This window comes from Pleuronectes platessa, chromosome 10 (genome assembly GCF_947347685.1).
Source record: "Pleuronectes platessa chromosome 10, fPlePla1.1, whole genome shotgun sequence".
NCBI classification, from domain to species: Eukaryota; Metazoa; Chordata; class Actinopteri; order Pleuronectiformes; family Pleuronectidae; genus Pleuronectes; species Pleuronectes platessa.
Window position 1 is genome coordinate 20,414,614 of NC_070635.1, and position 23,939 is coordinate 20,438,552.

Genomic DNA, 23,939 nt, shown 5'->3' on the forward strand with positions numbered 1-23,939 from the left:
CAGCCATGCTTCGTCTGTGCAAGGACTGATGCTTGCTTGCTGGGCTGGTTAAAGAGTAATGAGTGACAAAATAAAAAGTAATCAGTGATTCCTACCAGCGGTGTTTAATCAATGACAGTTAATAGGATGTGTTTTTAATTGCCTTTTCTATACTGGATCTCTTTACAGTCATCTGAATGCAGCAGGTGTCTTTTCTATTTGCAGTCTCTAAACAACCAATTATGCATGATAGATCCATTGTTATCCATAAAAAACTAGCACCGCTGTGTTGCTAAATTATTTAGACAAATGTACCTATTCAGTAATAACTCACTCACTAATATTTATTTACATGATGCCAGCAATTTTCCATGTAAGACAGATCAATCTAGACCGGGAGCTAGATACATATTCCAATTTCCAAGCTCTGTATCTTCTAGACAACAATATGTTTCCTAAACAGCCAGCTCGTCATGACAGGAGTAATTCTGAATTTCAAGTGGATGCCTGAATTGTTGCAACCTCTAATAGGCCCACTCAGAAGATTTAATCTTTCTGAGTCCACCCTGTTTCCAGTTGTGCTGCTGGTGCACCAGGCACAACTGACTTTGAAAATAACAAAGTGTACTTGGTACACTCCTTGTCCTTGACTACACTCTGTGCCCTGAGCATCAGGTTTTTGTATAGGACCCTTGTAAGACGTATTACAATGCTGAGGTTTCTCTTCTTCATTTCTAGGAACACCACAGTCCTCAACTCCAAGGTTTTGTCAGTGACGATCAAGCCCACCCCTGCTTCCCTCTCTGCTCCGGTAGTTGTCGAATTCACTCACCTGTACAACGTGAGTGACAGATAACATTTTCTACTAAAGGCATTCTGAATATGATATCACATAATTAGGCTTATGTGATATGATGCTTGACTAGTAGGAATGTTCTATTCAATGGTGACCATTTGTTTTTCTTGATTATCCATCTTTTAGGGGACCACTAACCAGACCTGTATTACCTGGGACGAGAGTGACAGGTAAGATCCAAGATATTCCTAATTTGCCATCTGACCATGCACACACCCTAACTTGTTAATATGACAAACTGGATTGTTCTAGCTCTTAAAAAATGGATCCATGAAACTATTAATTGTTGTGATTGTGATGGAAAATGTGCAATCCAGCATTTTCTGAGTTTGTTCCAGCTCCATGTCAGGATATCACAGCCCATGCTGCACTATCCCCATTAGTAAATCTCTAATGGAGTTGCACTTCAACAAAACCTCAGCCCAAACCAATATACTGGAAGAAACTGCTGGTCAGATTTTTAAGAAAAGTGCATCCATCCTTCCCAGAGGATGAAACTCAATACATTTAGTAACTCCATCATTGAATCTTTTAATACCACTAAGGTACCACTTGTACTCAGGGAATATCAAAGTTTAAGTGGCAGATTGCCATGAAATGTGCTCTCCTGCTCCTCAGATGACCCAGAAGACAAAGATTTTGGCTTCCCACAGTTCATTTTTTGTTCACTTTAACAATATTCCTTCTAGTGGTAAATGTCTCAGCCACTGCTGAAATATTGCAAACCAGTTTTCAAGCTTGGCTGAGGTGCAAACGTTGTGAAACGTCTAATGGAAATGTGACACAAGTCAGTGAGAACAGTCATGATGGACATGAAGCATGGGACTGAAATATTCACAGAAGCCTCCACCTCACTGGAGAGATGTCCTCTGCTGCAATGGTTTATCAGCATCAGCAGTTTATCATTTTTCTTTGTCATGATTCTTGAAACATCTTTAATGTAATAAAGCCAAAAAAATTATATCTTTATATATATCAAAATTGTTTCTTTCTTTAAGAGCCACTAAGCTCAGAGACATGTTGAACTCTTTTATGGCACAAAAATGAGCAGCTATTTCAGTCTCCTTAATATACCCTGATTATTTCATCAATATCAATGAAACATTCCCTGACCAATCAGTAAACATTTAAAAACGTTAATGGGTTCTTCCTTGCCTCATAGTCCTTGGTTCCAAGAGTTTTGCATAATGCTGCTTATAGACAGACTGCAATGACAAACATAACCTCTTGGGCAGATATAATTACTCCAGTATCAATGGCATAAACACCGGGAAACCCACATGTGGTGAACAGCGCTTGCGGGAGTTCCCTGTGCTTCATGTGGGCGTTCTGGAGACACCCTGTTCCCACTGAAAGTTCCACGGCCGGCCGGAGTGTTTTTAATCTTGACAAAGTCACTGCGCCGCAGAGTGTGTGGGACAGCTTGGCAGCTCTTGTCTGGGACAACGCTAACCCCACGCTATCATCGCTACGACACTGATGCAGCATGTGGAAAATTAAAAGTGTCGCTCACAGCTTTCCTCCCTCTCCCGGCCCACGCACACACATCGACGCGCACGACAGAGAGCAGTTCGCACTTGTCTGAGCCAGAGAGAGGGAGTGGGCAGTGAGCATGCAGGGTGAAGAAAGAGAGATATACATATTCAATTTGACTGCCTCTGTGGCCAGATTCAAAGCACTTCTCATTTGCTCCTTGTTTTTAAGTGTCCTATTTGTTTAACACAAGAAAACTGTGTGAGCAGTTAGAGCGTGGGCAGTAAGCGAGGGGAACATTTTGCAGACTTTTTTGCGGTGCAGGCTTGGACATTTGCATTTAGATGGGTGCATACACCTGTGTTAAAGAGACGGAGAGCAGAACATTCATCGTCTCAGTCAAGGGATTAACAGAAGTTCAGCTCGGCACATATAGACCTGTAGCAAGACAACAAGCCAAACAAAGAGACAGGAACGATTACGAGGGAAAAGTGGATAAATATTTAGTGACTGAATAGATTTTAAGGCGCCAGCCTGCCTTAATAATAGAAGATTATACATGGCTTCAACAAGACAGTTGAGACATCCACAGTCACACATAATTGCTACTTACAGCGTTATGTCACATTAAAAAAAACCTGAAGCTCTTGAATGGAGGCTCAATTCACCTCAACCGCAGAGGAACCAGGACTTTATATCGAAGGCACAATCTTCCATCTAATTCCACATTTCTATGAAAACATTTTGTCAACATTTGGTAAGAGAACTCTCTACTTCATAACCATAGAGCCTTCTCCATATTCATCCAAAGTCGATAAATTCAGGATGAGATGTTGATCACATTTCTATTGTTGGAAATATAGAGTTGGCTTTTTTCCCCCTTTAAACCACTAAACACAACAACCTGTACCAATATTTGACATTAAAGACCCCGGTGTGATCCCTTCCTTTGTTACTATGGACTTTTATTGTGAAACTCCTCCACTGGAGGTCAATAGTCATGAGAATCAGAGGTGCTAAATTCAAAATGGAAACGTAGAGGTGACAACAACTCATGAGTGACTGAGAAGAATATTTAAAACAAAATTTCCGAGCAGCAAAGGAGTGATGAGTAAGACATGGCTCTTGTCGTACTGATGAAATCTGTAAATTATCATACACACAGTTCGCTCCCTCCGTTGGGTTTTTCCACTTCCTTTATCATCCAGCAGCCTATAAAACCTTTATTGAAATATTTTTGAAAAATAACTTTCATCCGGCAATTTATATATGCTCTCTGTCTGATATCAGTTTAATGCATTTTAAGCAGTTTTAATCAAGAATTATTACCATGATATTTGAACAATGTTGACCTTGGCCACTTCCCAGACATCCACCTTCCACAAACATGGGACCCGACGTGGCAGGAGAGACAATGACAGAGACGTAGCAAGGACAAAGAATTTAATCTGGCATATTGAGGTTGGGGGTTGGGGCTGCGGGGAGACATGTTCTATGCTAAATTAAAATCCATCTTGGACAGCAGCTATGATTAATGAGTTAATATTTGGGGGAGAAATTCTTATCGGAGGAGGCGTCCTTGTCGTGTTGATAAGAGCTGTGAGGCAGCCTGGGCCTTCACTCGCCCCACGCTTCAATCTCCTGAAATCAATAACACCACCATCAGCAACTTCTCTTTCAGCCTCACTCACTGTGACAGTGTTACTTAGTTTTGTTTTTGCAGTGCTTCTTAACTGATGTACTATAAATACTTGAACTTAATGCGATCTGGCATCAGTCTGCTTCCAGACAGGGCAAGAGAACATCTGACAATACTAACCCACAAAGACAAATCGATTGCTTTCATACGAGTGTAAGTTCATTATAAAGAATCTCCATCATAATTTCAGCAGCGTTGAATGCCTTTATTAGAGAGAGTCGACAGGAAATGAGAGGGGAGGCAGATGGGGAACAACATGCAAATGCAGGTCCCCCGCCGTACGTGACCTGGAGATGTTCCTTGAAAGTGACCCCTTCACAATAACATTGGATGACAGATTTAAATATTCCGCTTTTACATAAATTAAAGGTGGTGCAGGATAAGAGACTGTACCGCAATGTCCCATTATGCAGGAATGACAACATTTGGAGAACTAGCACAGCTTCACTCAGTGGCACTACCTCGGTTTAAAGTTAATGAGAATTTGAAGTTATGGTGATCAAACTTAAAGTCATTTGTATTTCATAAAGTCAGCCGTACATTTGTTTTTGTCATCCTTGGTGTTGAAATCAAAATGCCACTAATTACTTCTCAGAGGGCTCAGTGGCATGATTATTCATTCAGCAAAGCTTGCTGCTTTTTCAATATTTTACCCTCAACAAAGGGAACAATAACTTGGTTTACTGATTAATCGAGCATGCAATACATCAGTGACTGAAGTTTACTGATGCGCCGACTGCTGCCATTATGCACTGTGAGTTTTTGTAAGATAATTACAGAGCCGGTATTTACTTTGTCCCATTTTTCACAATACTAATAAAGTTGACTATAAATTGACCGCCTTACTGCACAGTAACAAATGTAAAGGGCATCATTATGTTTATAACAACACTATGTAAGATTTGTTTGTCTATTAATTTACAGGCACATGATCAAATCATAACCTGTCGTAATGAACACACAAGTCTTCTTTTTGACTTTTAATTATCCTGCTTTGGTATAATCTCAACATCTGCTCAAATGACTGAACCATTAGCAGTATTTACTGAGACTTAGCCCTGATGACTTTCTTACAGCATAGGTTACATTACACAAGACCACAAGAAGGTGTCCTTGGTTATCTCATTGTCTTGTACATAGTGGTTGATGAAGATACCACACAATGTTCACCGGCTCTGTTTATCTTATAATTGTTATAGTGAGATCCGATCACAGTGCAGGCACATATGGGAACGATTATTAAAACCAAAAGTCCATAATCACATGTCATTGGCCAGATTATGTCTCATGTTAGATCAGGTGGAAATGTGTGACTGCGAGAACAGAAAACCTGGGAACTAGTTTGTATTAAATGTCATAATGAAACAAATTTGACCAATTCGACAAACATTTGCCAGATCCCATTGATTTTTCCCTCATTTCTTACTCAAAGTCATATTATCACGCAACGTAAAACTAAATCAAGAACACTCATTTGCCTCGGCTGTTTACAAATATTGTTTTACAGATCTCCTCTTCTAGCTTAACCAACGTACTGACACAGAAATGCTTGGGTATCAACATTTCTAAAAGTCACTTTCACCTCTTCGTGCAATGGTTGAAGATTTTACTGTTTCGTGCAATGGTTGAAGATTTTACTGTTTGGTTATCAATGTTTCTGACCAAATAATTAAAGTCACTTCATTATTGTTATTAAAAATATTACTTGAAACAGTGCTGTATTGTATGCATAGAAAGGCCCTGTAGGACTGTAGGTCAAGGCAGACAAGTTACTTAAGCAAAAAACAAAAATCTGATTTCTTTTGGTTGGTTCATGTTTATAACAGGAAACATTCCATATACTTGCATGACTTCAAACAGTCAGTACAGGACAGGACACAGTTTTGGGTCCTTTGAGAGGAGAGAGTTGTTTTATGTAGGTTCCACATTTGTGTTTGCAGACTGCAGCCACTCACAGCCTTGCTTTGGATCATATACAGATCAATCTTGCTGTCTAGTTTATGTTAAGATGCCTCAGTTCATCAAAAGTATTGGAGCGGACCTCTGCGGACTAATCAATTTATATATTACCATTATAGGAGAGCGGGTGAAGGTGAGTGGGCAGGGGTCATGTTTGTTTACAAGTTCATATGAACAGACAGAGGCTGCATTACAGGGGACAGGCTGCATACAGTCCACTGTATTTATATTCAGAGCATGTTAATCCGTTGTAACTCGAACAGTCTAACCAGCCAACTCACCAGCTGTTTGAGGATGAATATTCTAATAATGCTAACCTTGTAGCTGCTGGCTACGGACGTGTTAGGGAAGTTTTAAATTAAGTCAAATTAAAGAATGGTGATTATAGGACCATGATTAACACGATTAAGGAACTCTATATTCTTGTAATGTTAAAATTGGAAAATCTATATTTAAAGGGGTGCTTCTGTGTTATGGTAGCACTTCTGTGAAGGTGAGGGAGGTGCAAGACAGATATAAAAAAGAGCAGTTAAAACAGGAGCAGAGGAGGCTGACAGAAGGTGGATTTACATCCACCTCTTTGCACTTTCAATGCTCTGATAAAAAGTGGACCCCACTGTCTATTTTCCTCTGTGATGGCAGACTGCTTTTCATCCATGTGGCCTGCTCTTGGCAAAGGACATTCTTCCATGCAGCGCTGCTACACCAGCACCTAAATTATCCAATTAGACGGTGAGGCCAGGCTGTCTGGAGGCCAATGTGTGGCTCACAGAGAGGCCTAATCACGTCAGCCATACAGAGAAACTGCACTGAGTCCTAATATATTGGATTTCTGTTAAAGGTGATGTGCTAATGTCAACACTGAGTCACCTCCCGGGGCTCAGAAACACACACACACACTGCAGTGAACGGGGAAGTTCTGCTCGCTGCCCTTTATAGTTCAGTCACTTTAAGAAAGTCAACTTTGATTAATTTAGCTTTACCATTGTTAAGGGGCCCTCAGCCTCCTACAATGGGTGGGAAGAACCCATTAATTAACAATCATTTTCTAAGTGTCTTCAGTTACAATAATGATGATCCATTAATGGCTCATCTTAGCCGTTAGATGCTTTAGGAAACAAGGAGCTGGAGTGAGAAGACAGGGGAGCAAAGCTGAAAGCCTCGGGTTTGATATCTGCTCATGCTTCTGGTTGATATTGGCACTGACTGGAAAGGCAACAGAGCGTCTCTGGCAAATCACAATGGAGATGGAAAGTGATGCAGCGGTGTCCAGTGAACTTTTTAGTTGAATTGGACTTGTATGTATAACATGTGTAGAATAGTGAGCCTGCTGTGTCCCAATTCAGGGGCTGTATCATTTGGAGGCTGCATTTGAAGAATGCACGACTGTAGCATTTCTAAGTTTCTACACCTCGGGAATCTGTCTTTCCATTCCCAGTCAATGAAGAATCCAATGGGCGCCTGAATTGGGACATAGCTTACGTCACTCCTGTCAAAGCTTGACTGTCAATTTCATTAACCACAGGTTCATTAGTCATCAAGCTAATCACCATCTGCCCCTTTATGAAAAATTATGATCAAGCTTCAGCAAGCCCTGTGTCAAGGATATATTATCATCACAGAGATTATGATATAATCAATTCAGATTCATCTTTTGACCTGACACATCCATACGAAGCCAGTCTCTCTTTTCTAATCTGTTTAAACTTAAAGTCACACACTGCAACTGAATTCTATTCATCAGACTTGTACATCAAGGTTTAAACACATACATACATCATGTTCTAATGGCTTATCCTTTATCTGGGTCTATATATTTATCTGAGCTACTTTGAAAGAGCAGCGTGATTGACATTTCAAGTGCCTGCTATTGTCAGTGCCTGACAAATTAATTTGGATTCCATGGCCAGAGTACAAGTTTGAGTCAAAACCTGCACGCTGCTCAATCAAGTCGATGTAAATTCAGGTCAATCAAGTTGATGTAAATGAGTGCGAGGAGAATTAGAGTCTGTCGCCTGGTGCTGCCTGTTGTTAATTCATAACAGCCGGCTGCTTTTTCATCAATTTGACTTATTTGCTTAATTTCTCTGTGCGCTGAAGCAGATTAATGCGTGGCCAGCCCGTGTCAGCGGCGTAGTCAAATGGAGTTTTGCTGTCTAATTGCCAGCGGTGTCAAATTAGCAAATCCTACAGGAACAATGTGTTATAGGCCACTGCTTTGATTCACCAATGAAACATTAAAAACACCTTTGGATGGCTGGTGTTCTGTGCACAAGTGAGCATAAATCATGATGAACTGCCTAGTATGTGATTAAGTCAATGCCAATTACAAGATGATATGTTACATACAGTACTGGCATCATCTATCTCCAGTTCTTTTTACCTAAAGTCTGAATTTGAAAGTGAGGTGTTAGGCATTGTTTGGACTGGAGTAACACAATCAGAGACAGGTTTAAGAGTTTTATTGTTAAACGAGGTAATGAGTGTATAGTTTTAGAGACGATGACGAGATTCCAAAGAGCAGAAAAGACGGGTAGTGCACAGACTGAGGTTCTGGGAACAGGTAAGCTGAAGAGCAGGTCAGGCAGGTGCAACCCAACCGGGGGACGAGGACAAAGCTGGATGAGGCAGGTAACTGACAGGAGCTGGATCTTGAACCTGAGGTGCCGACAAACAGGAATCAGTTACTGGTAGAAGTCTCAGAAAATGGATTAAAGCCATAAAAGTGTTAGGAACAGGAGAACGGAGCCACGCCCAACAACTCACATACACACACGCAAGGAAAGGGGAAATATATAACTAAATATGGACACGGGGAAGGTCATACAATTTTACTTTACCTCTTAGTGCAAAGTTACAAAGTCATATCTAATCATCACTGAAACAGGACGGGAAAATGAGCCATAAATAATATTAAACATTTTAACATTCTCAACTTTTCATCCTGAACTTTTGTCAGTAATGAGGCTCCACATGACCTCATCAGCACCCATGTCACATCGGAGCAGAGGTCACGGGCAAACTATTTTTAACAGCTGATTATCTTTTTCTTCAAATGGTCATTTCTCCCTGACTTGCCTCTCTTTGCTCAGCAGATGTTTTTTTATTTATCATTGTAGGACGACTTCCCAGAATTCAGCTGTGCTACGCCATAAACCGTAGTGTAGCCTTCTATTAAAAAGACTAAACTTGCAAACTATCTTTATAAAAATATATATAAAAATGGATGTATAAAGCAAAACTGATAATAATCAATTCAGAATTAAGAAATTAGGTGTAGGGATTATATTTAGTAGCATATTGATTGTTTACTAATATTTTACAAGAATACGAAAAATAAACGTAATAATAATAATTAAAATGCCTGCAATATTAATCAATGATTATCATTTTAATAAAGATAAAATGAATAATAATGTATGGATGGACGGGGATGATGTTGGTGATAGCAGGGGGCTGCCTGCTGTAATGTATCCAGGCAGAGAGCTGCAGCACGCCGCCTCACAGCCTCCTCACCGCCGCCTGCACTTCGCTCCGTGCGCCGTCGCCTGCGCCCGGCGGAGGTGGACAGTGGGTGAACCAGACGGTGGGACGCGGTGGGATTTCAACCGCTGTTGTTTTTGTTTTGTTTTTTGCTGGGGACTGTCTCTGTATTCACCGCAACGCTTCTCTGTGTGTCCGTGGTTCGCCTGTGTGTGTGTGTGTGTGTGTGTTTGTGTATGCGCGCGTGTGTGTCTGTGTGTGTGTGTATTTCTCCCGTGCAGCTCCTCTCTGCTGGGATCCTGGTCTGCCAGGGGCTGCAAAACCGTGCTACTCGACTCATTCAGAACCAAATGCGTGTGTGACAGACAGTCCACCTTCGCCATTTTAGCACGGCTCAATCCCGACATGGTAAGTGCCACTACCTCCATTCACTTCCTTGGTGTTAAAGGTGTCGAATACCGTGTTGGTTTTTTTTCTGTGAGGCTTTTTTTTTTTGTGTGTGTGAATGCATCAGCTGTTTTTTTTTCATAGGGCGTCATTGTCATTACATATCAACAGATCCTCCCTCTCCTCTCCTCTCTTCCTCTCCCTCCTCCTCCTCCTCTCCACATGCCAAAACCATCCTGAAAGAGGTTATTATAGGCTTTATAGATTAATTATAGGCGTTATAGATTATATATTTCCTATATATACATGTCCAGTTTGCACCTAGAGGGAGACGGTGCTAACCTGTGCATTAAGCTGTCAGATGTAAGCTGCTAATATTCATACATGGTGAGTGGGATTTTATGCTTCCTTCAAGCTGATGATCACCTGCATGCACCCCCCCCCCCCCCCCCCCCCACCCAAACCACCACGTTTCATATTTCACACGAAACACCAACAATTCAATGTCCATATTAGCATATGTTAACATATTAGACTGTCACCGGTGTCTCTATGGTTACCAGGCCGCACAGAGAACATGCCAAATGTTCTAATGTTTTAATGAGGCTTAACACACACTTCCCTTACATGGTGGCTGCTGCAGCTGGACACCTCGAGCCAGCAATGTGTGTGTGTGTGTGTGTGAGATAATGGAATTTTTAGATTTTTTAATCGCAGCAGAACCCCAGTGACTCAAACATGTCCCAGTTTCTTTGGGGAAAGGGCAGTGTCTTTGCGGGAAATTTTCATTCGGTGCGATTAGTTATTATTAGACTGGAAATTGCCTCGGAAGCAATTTGTTCACTAGTTGCCCTGGTAACAGCATGGGCACCGAGGCTCTCTTAAAGACATAGGAGGCAGCGTGCTGTTCATCCCGCGCGGCCTAGAAGGAAGGCTATGCCAGGGGAAGCTGTGGATCGCACCGAGAAAAAAGGTTCGGCTTCGCCACCGTGAGTCTGCCACGTTTGATTCTTTATGCTCAGGGTGGTTGTTTATTTTGAAGTCAAGGTGCTGTGCAGCTTGATGGCTTTGGCACAGGCAGTCCTCATGTTCAGATGCTGCAGTGGTGTGTTCCATTTGTGCTTTGTGGTCCAATTGTTCATTGGTTAATTAGATGGCCGACAGTGAATTAGTCAATTGCAATTTAAAAGGTATAGCTCAGCCTGTTAAGCCTTAAGCACAAGCCTATTGTGGAGACAGATATCTAGAGTTTATTGATTAACACGTAGCTAATCACGTCAATTTGGAGTTACTGTATTTGCTGGGATCATAGACTACTTCCTTCCATTGTGCAAGAATGAAGCTGAAATAGGTTTGATATGGGCGCTGCCATCTTGTGCTGGTGACGTCATTTTGTGCAGTAGTGATGAAGGGGTTGCGCCGCAGCATCAAGGTCCCACTGATACATGCACTCGACTAGCCGGGTCAGACTCAGCTGTCAATCATGATTATTCATCACATTTTCATAGCATTGAATAACTAACTGAAACCAGAGACTTGATCATACACCAGTGGGATCAGAACAAAAATTACATAAATCATGATTTGTATTGCGTGAACTTTGATTTTTTTTTTTTTTTATCCATGTCCCATCTGCTATCAAGGAGAAGGCAGGGTTTATGACCTGTACTGCAGCTAACCACCAGGGGCATCCAGATGTTTTGGCTGTGCTTCACGTTGGCTGTCATGTTGTCACATGTGAAGTTGCACACATTCACTGTGTCTGGCTGTGGTTCCATAATGCAACAGCTCCTGAAACCACAAATAATTCTGTTTGAGATACAGGTCTTTAGCTTCAGTCTGGTTCTGTCTGAGCTGTAGATGTGTTGGCTGGTGCGTTAGCTGCTTCCTCCTCCCTTCAGTTTAAAAAAAAAAGGGATCAATGAATTCTTTCCTCTGGTGTGTTCAATGCTGATTGGCCAAATCCTGTCACAGGACTTTAAAGACACTGTAGTTCCAATGTGTGGTGGCTGTTTGCCATTGTTTTTTTGTTAACAACTTGTTAGCTTCATGATTTATCATGTTATTGTAAAATTCCTTCATCCATCAATCAAAAATGAAAACATTCCTTGGTGGCTGACCTGTAGTTCTGTCTCCAGACCAGAGCTGATGTTCAGCTCAGATACCTGGGCAGGGCCTTGGCAGAGGGGTCACAACTTGACAAGCTGAAAGCTGACACACTGAGCAGCTCCACCGGCATCAGTGACAGCAGCAGAAAACAACAAATACTATGACTATGGAGCAAAGCATATGTGTCTGATAGACAGGCAGTAGAACATCCCACTGATAATCCAGCATGAAAGTGTTTCATTGTTATTTTCAAAATACATTTGTTTTATTCTCTTTACAGAATTATGTGACATTATTGATATTAGCTGATTAATTGATTAGTTGATCAACAACAAAACAAGACACAACAGTTTTAATATACTGTTGGTCAGACAGTACAAGAAATATGATCACATCACCTTGGAATCTAGGAAATTATTTTGAACATAAGCCTCCTTGACTTTATTTTCTCTTAACATTTCATATAAGAAATTCATTCGATTAATTAAGTAATGAAGGATAATGGATGATCTGTTAAGTTAAATAAATATGTAATGCCACAGGTACTATGGACTATGATTAGAACAAGACTGCTTGATATATAACATTTCTCGACCATTACCCTGTTTAAAGTTTTTTTTTGTAGTTTTCCCTTACTCTTGTTGAGGGTTAAGTGCAGAGGATGTTGCACCTTGTTAAAGCCCTATGAGACAAATTGTGATTTGTGAATATAGGCTATACAAATAAAATGTGATTGATTGATTGAGATAGACAACAGATACAGTGGGTACGGAAAGTATTCAGACCCCTTTACATCTTTCACTCTGTTTCATTGCAGCCATTTGCTAAAATCAAAAAAGTTAATTTTATTTCTCATTAATGTACACTCTGAAATCTGAAATGTAGAAATGTTTGCAAATTATTAAAAAAGAAAAACTGAAATATCACATGGTCATAAGTATTCAGACCCTTTGCTCAGTATTGAGTAGAAGCACCCTTTTGAGCTAGTACAGCCATGAGTCTTCTTGGGAATGATTCAACAAATTCACACTTGGATTTGGCAATCCTCTGCCATTCTTCCTGGAGAGGTCCAGTTCCGTCAGGTTGACAGCATTTTGCTTAGGGTCATTGTCGTGTTGGAAGATGAACCTTCGGCCCAGTCTGAGGTCCAGAGCACTCTGGAAGAGGATTTCTTCCAGGATATCTCTGTACTTGGCCGCATTCATCTTTCCTTCAATTGCAACCAGTCGTCCTGTCCCTGCAGCTGAACAACACCCCCATAGCATGATGCTGCCACCATGTTTCACTTGTTGGGATTGTATTGGGCAGGTGATGAACAGTGCCTGGTTTTCTCCACACATACCGCTTAGAATTAACACCAAAAAGTTAAATCTTGGTCTCATCAGACCAGAGAATCTTATTTCTCATAGTCTGGGAGTCCTTCATGCGTTTTTTGGCAAACTCTATGCAGGCTTTCTGTCTTGCACTGAGGAGAGGCTTCCGTCGAGCCACTCTGCCATAAAGCCCCGACTGGTGGAGGGCTGCAGTGATAGTTGACTTTGTGGAACTTTCTCCCATCTCCCTACTGCATCTCTGGAGCTCAGCCACAGTGATCTTTGGGTTCTTCTTTACCTCTATCACCAAGGCTCTTCTCCCACTATTGCTCAGTTTGGTTGGACATCGAGGTCTAGGCAGAGTTCTGGTCGTCCCAAACTTCTTCCATTTAAGGATTATGGAGGCCACTGTGCTCTTAGGAACCTTGAGTGCTGCAGAAATTCTTTTGTAACCTTGGCCAGATCTGTGCCTTGCCACACTTCTGTCTCTGAGCTCCTTGGGCAGTTCCTTCGACCTCATGATTCTCATTTGCTCGGACATGCACTGTGAGCTGTAAGGTCTTATATAGACAGGTGTGTGCCTTTCCTAATCAAGTCCAATCAGTTTAATGGAGGAGTAGAACCATCTCAAGGAGGATCAGAAGAAATGGACAGCATGTGAATTAAATATGAGTGGCACAGCAAAGGGTCTGAATACTTATGACCATGTGATATTTCAGTTTTTCTTTTAATAAATTTGCCCAAATTTCTACATTTCAGATTTGTTTTGTCAAGATAGGTGCTGAGTGTACATTAATGAGAAATAAAATGAACTTTTTTGAATTTAGCAAATGGCTGCAATGAAACAAAGAGTGAAACATTTAAAGGGGTCTGAATACTCTCCGTACCCAATGTATACAGGATATACAGGCCCAGATTATATGCCCTGGTCCTTCCATTGGATGTTGTGCATGAGGTTGGGACTAAAGATAATTTTCTGTTGTTTGTCTGTAATGATTATTTGTGTTATCTTTTAACCTTCATATTATTATAATTATTTGGCAAAAAATTTCATTTTCCAGATTCCTTTTCATGGACACCATCATGTAGACATTTGTGTAGTAACTGACATGTCTGGACAGCTATTCGATGTATTGTCATGAAATATGAAATATGTATATCCATAGTGAGGATGACTGTTAATGACTTTGTTTGAAGTTTTCACCCAGGGCCACTAACAGGTCAATGTTGTTACTTTTACTGACTTATTTATCTTGTGGACACAGCTTATTTATATCCTTCCCATGCATTATTATTTTGTGGCCACGACTTATTATCTTGTTCCCATGTGTTATTATTGGCCAGGCAATACCCCCCCCCCCCCCCCCCCCCAAGCCCAAATATCACCAGAGGGGCTCCTTAGATCTGCACAAATCCATGTAGAACCACTGATGGTAAATAGGAGATGAAATTTTCATTGTGAGCATGTTGCCACGCGTGCATTAGCATTTAGCTTAAAGCACTGCTTTGCCAACTGTAGTGAAGCGTCACAGGGCCTGGAGCATGGCTGCTGAACCAATAATGTGGCTACCTCGGTTTGCTGTCCTCCTTGTCGCCAAGCCTCCACCTGTGCAGACGACAGCCTGTTCAGCTCTGCTGCAGCCTGGGGGCTCCATGCACCCTGGGGGAAGCTAAATTGTGACGGCTTCTTCTGCCAGAAATGGAGGAAAAGGCAATTCGCCCCTCCTCGTGCTGCTATCCCTTCCCCCACATTCTATTATTTTGTGAGACAGCCATGGCTGCCATGCTAATTACGCCTACTGCAACAAACAGTAGCTTCTAAATGGCCCAGCCGCTCTGTCTGCAGCTAGCCTCCTACAGCCCCAGCATGACAAACACCCCAACCTCTCTTTTCCTCTCCATCTTCCCCCATCACTCCTCTCCTCCTTCTATCTCTCTCTTCTATATTTCAGTCATTTCATCACACCATTTTTCATGCTCGGAGACCGCATTATATTTTAGCTCTCCCTCTCTCCCTGTGCTTACTACATCATTTACTCCCTCACTGCCACCTCTCGTGTCCATTTTGCTCAGTCCAACTCTGCTGCAGGCTTTTTAGAAGGAAAAACAGAGAAAATGCACCGCAGCCAAAGGCACCACACACACACCGAAGCCTGAGCCCGGTAGACTGCCACTGCTAGACCTTTGTGTGTTGGAGGGAAGGTGGATGAAAGAAAATGCCTGTGTTTGGATCATTTTGCTGGTGCAAGACAGCGTAAGGCTTCTCGTCAGTTTGAATGTGGCGTCAGGAGCCTGTAGATGCAGTGACGAGGATTTTTTGGTCAATTAGTCCACATTGTAACAGACACAAATACATAGACACTGCAGTCTGCAGGGTTTCAGGTGACTTGAGTGTCAGCACACTAAGATCCGACGCTGTATAAGTCATCTGTGCTCCACCTTTGAAGTGGAACCAAACACAGATATATGATACAATGGAATAAAAAATGTATGCATTATAATATTAGTTTTTTGTGATTTTCAAATGTAAAGCCCTATGCTCTGTAGAAGAGAAGCTTATGTAACCTGAAATGTATCTTTTTCACATACTCTTCATTTTGTTTCATCTGCCTTTTCTGAAAAAGTCTTCAAGGAACAGTCTCTGTCTTGTCCGTGTGAGCTGTAGAGCTTAGCTTAGCACAAAGACTGGAAACAGGGGAAAACGTTAGGCCTGGCTCCAAAGAAAATTACTTGCCAGTAATAAGCTCTATGGCTCACTAGTTAGCATTTTCTATTTTCTTCGTTCAAGAGAGTAAAAAACATCAAGTTGTGTTATTTATGGGGATCAGGTGCAGGTCTGCTTATGTGCCAGGAGCAGTGATTTCTCAGTGTTCCAGGAATTAGTGCACTGTCACTCTTCTCCTTGTGAAGAAACCCTACCTGCATGTAACTAAAGCTGCTTTGAGACCGGCACTGCACTCTGGAGTGACTGCAGACATCCTCCAGATGAGCTGTATGTGTGTGAAGACAAATCACAACAACAACAAAATCACATTCACAATTGTACAGAGCCCAATGGGATGTTTGTTTATATCTGTCAGTTTTGTTTGACACATGTCAACAAACTGTAGATTCATAAGCAACCAGTTTGTTGATAAATGATTTCATCTCTATCATCAGTCAACTTTCTGTACATACATGATCAATAACCAGCTAGTCCCAGATATCAGAAGTGATTCACATATTTCCTCTTTTTATTCCCATTTTTCAGTCCTATGTAATTTGACTATTGAAACACAAATGATCAATCAACCTTTACATAAACCTTTATATCCATGTAGTCCTGTTTGTTTGCTGGTAATACTGGCAGAAGCTTATTGTGATAGCTGGAGGAGGTTACCTCCCATGCTGCTCCTCTGTGGTGGTACTTGAAGCATTGCTGCCTCTACTCATGTGGAATAATGCAGCCTGGTCACTTTATTTTGGATGGTAGTCTTTTGGATTGTACACTGTGAGAGACTAACCGTGGAGCTTTGTCATTGGCTGAGGAGGAAGTACAAAATTGTCCGTCTCAGCAGACGCCTTTCCAATCCACTGCCCTCCTAATCTTTTCTTTTTTCCCTCCCCCTTCGCGTTAAGAGAAGGAACTTGCTGCAGTGCAGATTAATCAGAGGGATTTAATTAACTTGGCCCCGGCACACATCAAACCTGGAGACAAGACAGGCTATAAACTCAGCCAATTATCTCCTGCAGGGAGGGAGGGAGGGAGGGAGGGAGGGGACCCTCGTGTCCACCAACCTTTCACCTAAACCAACTGCAGAGCTGATTTCTTCCTGTCCCTTCTCCACACCTAAACTGTCTTCATATGTTTGTGACACCACACACCAGCATCAAGGGTGAACGGTTGTGTAGGGCCACATTAGTTTTTTTATTTTATGAAATGTCTTTGGTCAAGACTGAAACTTTTCATCTTCAGCCATGAAGTTTGGTTCAGTGGTTCCTGTTCCCCAGATGATAAACACGCCTGACTGTGGTGACCAATTGACTCCTCCTCTTGTGCTATCATGACGTTGCCATTTCAGATTAGGAATGACGTTTCTGGACTGTCATGAAACGTGTGGCACATATTAATGGTCCCCAGAGGATACATTTTAGTGACATTACTGACAAGTGGTGAACCTGCTATTTATACACAGTTTACATGTTAAATCTTCAAAGCAAAGCAGAGTAAAAGAAGAAGTTAAAACAGAGGCTAACTTTCTTTCTTTTTTTTAAGCGAGGTGAAGCTAGCTCCTTATTTACTGTTGCCATGGCCGGAAAGTTAGTGCAGCATAATACGAAGTATGTCTAAATGTCAAAGAAAGTTTTCTCACAACTCTATTATTGTTTTTTCTGTTATTTGGTGGAGACATGAGGAGCAGCGTTTCTATGCTGCATTCCCCTGAGGTGAGAACTGTCTGCTTTGACTTTGTTACAGAAACATAGAACCGTGCAGGTGAGTCGCTTCCAAGAATTTGTTTTGATGCAGTATTATGGTTTATGATGAGTCTTCCGAGTTTTCGAGGTTCTTCTTTTCGAGAACTCAAGTTCTTCGAGTTTTGATTATATAATATATAGTATGATATATTAGCTAGTTTACGTGTGATGACATACAATACAGTTTGTTTTTAGTCACCTGCTTTGCTTCAGTAGTTAGTGGCTGTTCTTATCTGCTGAACAGGACAAAATTAGCTATTTTAAATATATATTCATGTAATACCTAATTTGAAATCATGGAATCTGCACTAAGCATTTTTGCTTCTTAAACACAGTGCAGACAAAGTCGAGGAATAGAGAAATTATGTAACCAGTAATGTTTACTACCAGGAGCAGAAGAAACCAATGAGAATCTACCTTTCACCAAAAACAGCAGACTTTTAGTGCTATTAATAGAAATAAGCCTACTTGTAAAAGGCACCATCACACACGGATGGGTTTTACTGATAGATAAATTCATCTAGTAGTGTGTCTGTGGGTAAAACCGTTTATAGATTGGAACCAATCAAACTGGTTTATAACCATGTACATACAGCACATAAGCCAGTGTTGTGGACAGATATAATAATCAAAGGTCATTTTGGCTGTGAATACAGATGTGATTTAAGGATTATATGATGAAACTATTATGTGCATATGCTCTCTAATGACCTGTCCATCCCTCTATAATTTATGACACACATTACAGACGTTTTAATGGACAGAATGTGAGTGGCAGGCAAGTCAAACATGTAGAACAACAAATCTTGAAAACAGCTTTTTGTGTGTTGAAAATCTCACGACTTAACTTTGAGAACACTAGGAGTAAGATAGCATAAGAAAGCATTTTCACACACAGCTCTCTGTATGAGCTCTGAACGGTTTCCAAATTCACATTGTGCACATAGTGATCCTTAAGGGGTTTTGTGTAACAGAGAAAACCTGAATCATGTAAATATTTGTTGTAGCATTTTTAGCACTTGCCACTGTTCTTCTGTAGATCCAGTGTTTCCCACTATCTCTTCATGTGATCCCACACTGACTTTGTCATGTTGAGAACTCAGCTCTGTGAGGGCCACATCATCTGTTGCAGGGCTCCCTGCTCTTCTTGTTACTGAGGAAATTCTGGATGACTGTGGCTGATTTGAGGTCATTGTCAACCCCAAAATCATTTTGGAACAAATCCTTCCCGTTCATGGTCTTGTGCGGGCTGATCGTAATGGTAATGGCGGACCCTTGTCGCTTTGGCATCGTATGGTAGTGGATCATAATTGGCGGCATTGGACAAGGGCTGCTGACCATAGACTATGATTGCAGCAGGACTGCTTGACATATAGTATTGAAGTTATCCTTCAAAATGTTTACCCTCATCAATGCTGCTAAAACCTTTAATCTTGATGATGTTTTCCTACACTTGACATCCATTGCACTTCTGTCCATCCTGGGAGAGGGATCCCTCACATGTGGCTCTCTCTGAGGTTTCTACGTATTTTTACCCTGTTAAAAGGGTTTTTAGTAGTTTTTCCTTACTCTTGCTGAGGGTTAAGGACAGAGGATGTCACACCATGTTAAAGCCTTATGAGACGAATTGTAATTGGTGAATATGAATATGGTAAAATTTGATTGATATTTGACTGGCCCATGATTAATAGATAATGCAGAGCTAGGTCAGAGTTTTGTGACAACACTACTGGAGGCTTCTGTTGCAGCGGCTCTGATGTGCTGTGCAGAATGAGGAGCCTGTGTCTACTCATGCAATGCTGTTGTTTGTATCAAAGGCGTCTATGAGAAGTAATGTCAGACAATCATGGCAAGGTCACGCACTCTGTCAGAACTCTCCAGTATTCTCTTTGAATGGCTTCTTCATTGTGTCGCCTCTTTTTATAGTGTTGACTGCTACGTTACTTAAACTGCCATCGAGTGTGTCTTGATAAGATCTGCGGAAAGTTTTTCATCTCTTCTGATCTCTTATTAGGATAAAGGCTGATATGAATAAGTTCATTTGAACTTTTAAATGTGTGTCTAGATGAAAAGTAGTATTTAAAGACCAGTACTGGCACACTGAAATATCACAGCAGTGCTCCCTGCTGCAGCTGCTGATGCCATAATACAGTGTTGCCACGGCAACCAAGACAATGTATGCTACTGAAGGTATGGGGATGGTGGTTGGCTGTCACTTGTCAGGATGGGAGAGCAAGTCCGTCTTATATTATGTGCATGTTCATGTCAGGAAATTGACTCGGCACAAGTCAGCGTGTGTGTTTGTGTATTTGTGTGTTAGTGTGTGTGTGTGTTGACACCGATTTGAGGTATTGTCGTTTATTCATGAATCACCTTGAAGTCACCTTGCCTTACAACGGAGTCCAACAGCCGGCCTGTCAATGTCGACATTCCATTCCAGATATGTGTGTGTGTGTGTGTGTGTGTGTGTGTGTGTGTATTCTTCACATCATTTTTATTCTTAGCATCTTTCTCTACTGAAATCAACCCCAGGGAATTTTCTTCCCAGCTTGTGCCGTGCCTCCTCTGGTGTGTGTATGGAGTAGTCCTGCTGACCTGCTGACCTTTACACTTGCTCTTTCGAACACACACACTGACAACAAACACCCTTCTAGACGCTTGTGGTCGAGACAGCTGGGGCGACCCATGTCTCCAATCATCTATCTGTGAGTTTCTTGTCAGACCATCAGTCTCTCCTGTAGAATTGTAAAAAGCTCATGTCCATAATGAAATGAACGCTCACATGGACGACAGATTATGAGCAACGAGTCTGCAGACAAAGAACCGTTCAACAACCATAATACAGAGAGCTGTCCTCACACTGTTAATCATGTGTTGTGGACATTTTTTGTGTGCTCCTGGGTTACTGCTCACTTTGCTGTAGGGACAAGGACGTGAACTGGAAGGAGTCAGGAATCAGTTCACCATGACATCACTGCTGAGTCTGTATACAGGTGCAACTGATCACACCTCTGACTAAACCCACCCTCACTTTCTGTGCACTTTGCTCCAGTTCACGTCTGTGTCCCTGCAGCAAAGTGAGCATGTGAGGCACATTGGGAGCAGAGCAGACAGGCCAGTGAATCACAGTATCATCATGGTTGTGTTAAGTTACTCAGGCAGACACATGGCTTCTATGACTTTTCTCCACCTGCTATCAAGTAAGGATCTGTGGCTGGATACATATACAGTAGAATAATATCACATGGCCTTACATCTGGTTATTAACACCATTGCATTCTTTATTCTACCTGGGTGCCAGTAAAAAAAATTATACTAAATCAATCAAATTGTATTTGGATAGCCCATCACAATTTAAAGAATAGGGCCTAGCAAGATGCAACAGCCGTTGCCCTTGACACTCAACAAGAGTGAGAAAAAATGACCCCAAAAAAACCTTTTAACTGGTCGCAAGGACGAACAGAAGTGCTATTGATGTCGTGTGTAATAGGGCATGTCAACAAAATAACACTATTTGAGAAGAGACAGAGTCTAACATTAAAGGAAGTGTATCAATGTGTAAAGTAGGGGAGCAGTAATGGCATTTGTAGTAAAGGTTCAGCACACAGGCTCTGCTGCTCAATGGAATCTTCTTCAAAATGTAATATTCTCAACTTTATTATATGTGGGTAGCTCATGCTGTTGCTATATCAACAGTTTAAAAAATATACTGTCATGAGAAATATTACATGCATCAGTCTCCATTGGTTAGTACAGCAGCCTGGTGCAGTAACCATTTCAATCTGCTCGTGTTCTACACACACACAAACGTTGACATATAACTTAGAAACTACAATTGTTAAAACCGTTCTCCAATGAACAATGGCAACAAATTCCTACAAAGCATTTAAATAGGGCAGCTATGTCATATACTCATCATAGAGCTGCAACATCCAGAGAGAGGAGATTATGTTCAACTTGTTTCCTACCGACAGTCAATGTTAGTTTCTTTAAACCACAAATGTACCCAACTGGCATTGGCTTTGTCTCAATCCATCATCTTTCTCTCCCCTTAACCGAGGTTTTATTTTGCCTAACCCCAACAAAGCCCTAGGTATAGCCATGCACAAGCTGTCCTGGACAAGGCAAAGTTGTGCTGACGATATAGTGGCATCACATCAGAAACGGCTTATACATGGAGCTTTGGAGGAAATGTACCAACACATTTGAAATTCAAAAAATTTGGTTAGATGTGCACTATTATTGCAAGCCACCTACACTACAGTATTTATTAATCCAGTTAAGATATGTAGACACAAACTCCATGGAAGTATCTGATGGAAATTAAGTAATTTAAGCTGCTTTCAGACATTCACTGGACTCTGCAGTTCCTAGGTTTTCTTTCCGGAGGAGATGAATGTGTGGTGACAAATGTGACCACAGTTTGAATGGACTTTCTCTGCCTGGCCTCCTTGTATAAAGTCGGTAGAAATCCAGGAGAAGTTGATCCCTTTCTGGATTCAATTCTCTGGAGGGGCGTATGTGTGATTGCACATGTCCGACTGAAAGCTTCAACAGTTTCTGTAGAGTGTCCGGGTCAAACTCTTGTATTAAATTTGCAAAGAGTCTTCAGAAAATAACTGGAAATCCTCCGCAGGATTCGCAGTGAGCGAGTGGGGGTTCTGATAATGTTTGTAACATGCAGAAGGCACAAAAATGAATAATAACTCAAATCTCTAAAAGAAAAAGTTGTGCCATACACTTAGAAGAGACCGAAGAAGATGTCAAGAAAGGTTTCAGTGATAAGGGCTGACCCCAGTGTTGATATGAACAATATTTTATACGTTACATCCTGCGTCTGCCTGCTGCACCACCCCTCAACTGGAAGCTCTGGAGATTTGTGTTGTTGTGAATGCGTCTGAACGGAGAATCTCCTGCCGCCCTTATTCATGTGTGAAAGGTAACCTCTGCTGAAAGTCCGGAACCAACTCAAACGGCCTTAGAGACTGAAGAGGTGTAATGGGAACAAATAGTCCACTGCACCAATGACCCAGTTAGGAGGTGAGCCCTCAGCAACCCCAGGGACTTCTACTGCTATTGCATTCGTCTGTCGACAGCTCGTGTCAAACACATCACGGATCTGTGAGGCTCTGCCATTGCTCCTCTGTGACTTTGTTTTGTTGTGATATTTTTCTAATTTGTTTTCTCTTTAGGGTTTATTTCCATGAAAATGTCGATATGTACATTTTGCTCTCTGCGCGCAGTTAGTTGATCAAATCTGATCAGCCAGTGAATCCTGATTGTGTCATGATGTTTGGACGTGTAACCTCTGAAAACGTGTTCATCCTTTGTGTTCTCGCTGTGTGATTTTCAGAACATGGACAAGACGCATCTCCCGTCCGTGACGCTGATTGTGGGGTGTGGAGTGTCTTCACTCACATTGCTGCTCCTCATCATCATCTATGTGTCTGTGTGGAGGTGAGACAATACAGCCTGCATCGCGCTGTGTGGAGAGCAAGACAAAGCTCTGCCATCAGCATGAATTGACTGACTGAAAGTCTAAAAGGACAAGAGAACATTATTGTGCTCCAAGAAAACAAGAAGCTTCAATACAAAACAATTGCTCCGCTGCTGAAGTAGTTTAACTGTCGGGAACACACTTAAATCAAACAAATCCTCTTTGTTCTCTCGTCACAAACAATAAGTGATTTTGTTTTTCCTCTGGATTTCAGCAACAATTCTGAACAATGAAAAATTTGTGAAGGCTACTCATTCGTGTGGACACTCTGTGTGAACAAGTTTGATTCTGAAATTAGTTGTTTTAGTTTTACTTTATTGTGATACAGTTAAAAAACAATGTTGTGTAAAGCAACATACTTTTTAAAGTTAGACAAGTGAAGTAAAGTGCACATTATAGGCTGCATTTCCCCCACATTTCCTGATTATACAACTGTGAGCTGAGGATTTTATTTTTCCTTGGAAAGTGCAAAACAACGCATCTACACATACATAAGTACTGTATATATATTTAGGTCTACATGTGCAAAACAGTTGAGCAAACAATAAAAAAAACTGCACGACCTTCGCCCTCCAGGCTGTACACGATCCATAAAAAACTAGGAAAGTCATGACAGCAATTAAATTTTTTAACGGTAAAAAATAAAATATAAAAATGGTGGATGTCCATCAGGGTGGTGTGGCTGTATGTCTGTCAGGTCTTGGTCAGGCTGAAGAAAACACACATGGA

At 41.4% G+C, this 23,939-nt stretch overlaps 1 protein-coding gene across 1 annotated transcript in view; it reads left to right on the forward strand.

Moving 5' to 3' along the window:
* The window catches only part of adgrb1a (adhesion G protein-coupled receptor B1a), a 105,986-nt gene that overhangs the window by 58,909 nt on the left and 23,138 nt on the right, over positions 1-23,939 (forward strand). The window contains exons 15-18 of the mRNA XM_053432781.1: positions 718-820; positions 962-1,005; positions 9,731-9,857; positions 23,067-23,170. Of these exons, the coding sequence (XP_053288756.1) occupies positions 718-820; positions 962-1,005; positions 9,731-9,857; positions 23,067-23,170 (378 nt within the window). The remainder of the gene's footprint in view (positions 1-717; positions 821-961; positions 1,006-9,730; positions 9,858-23,066; positions 23,171-23,939) is intronic.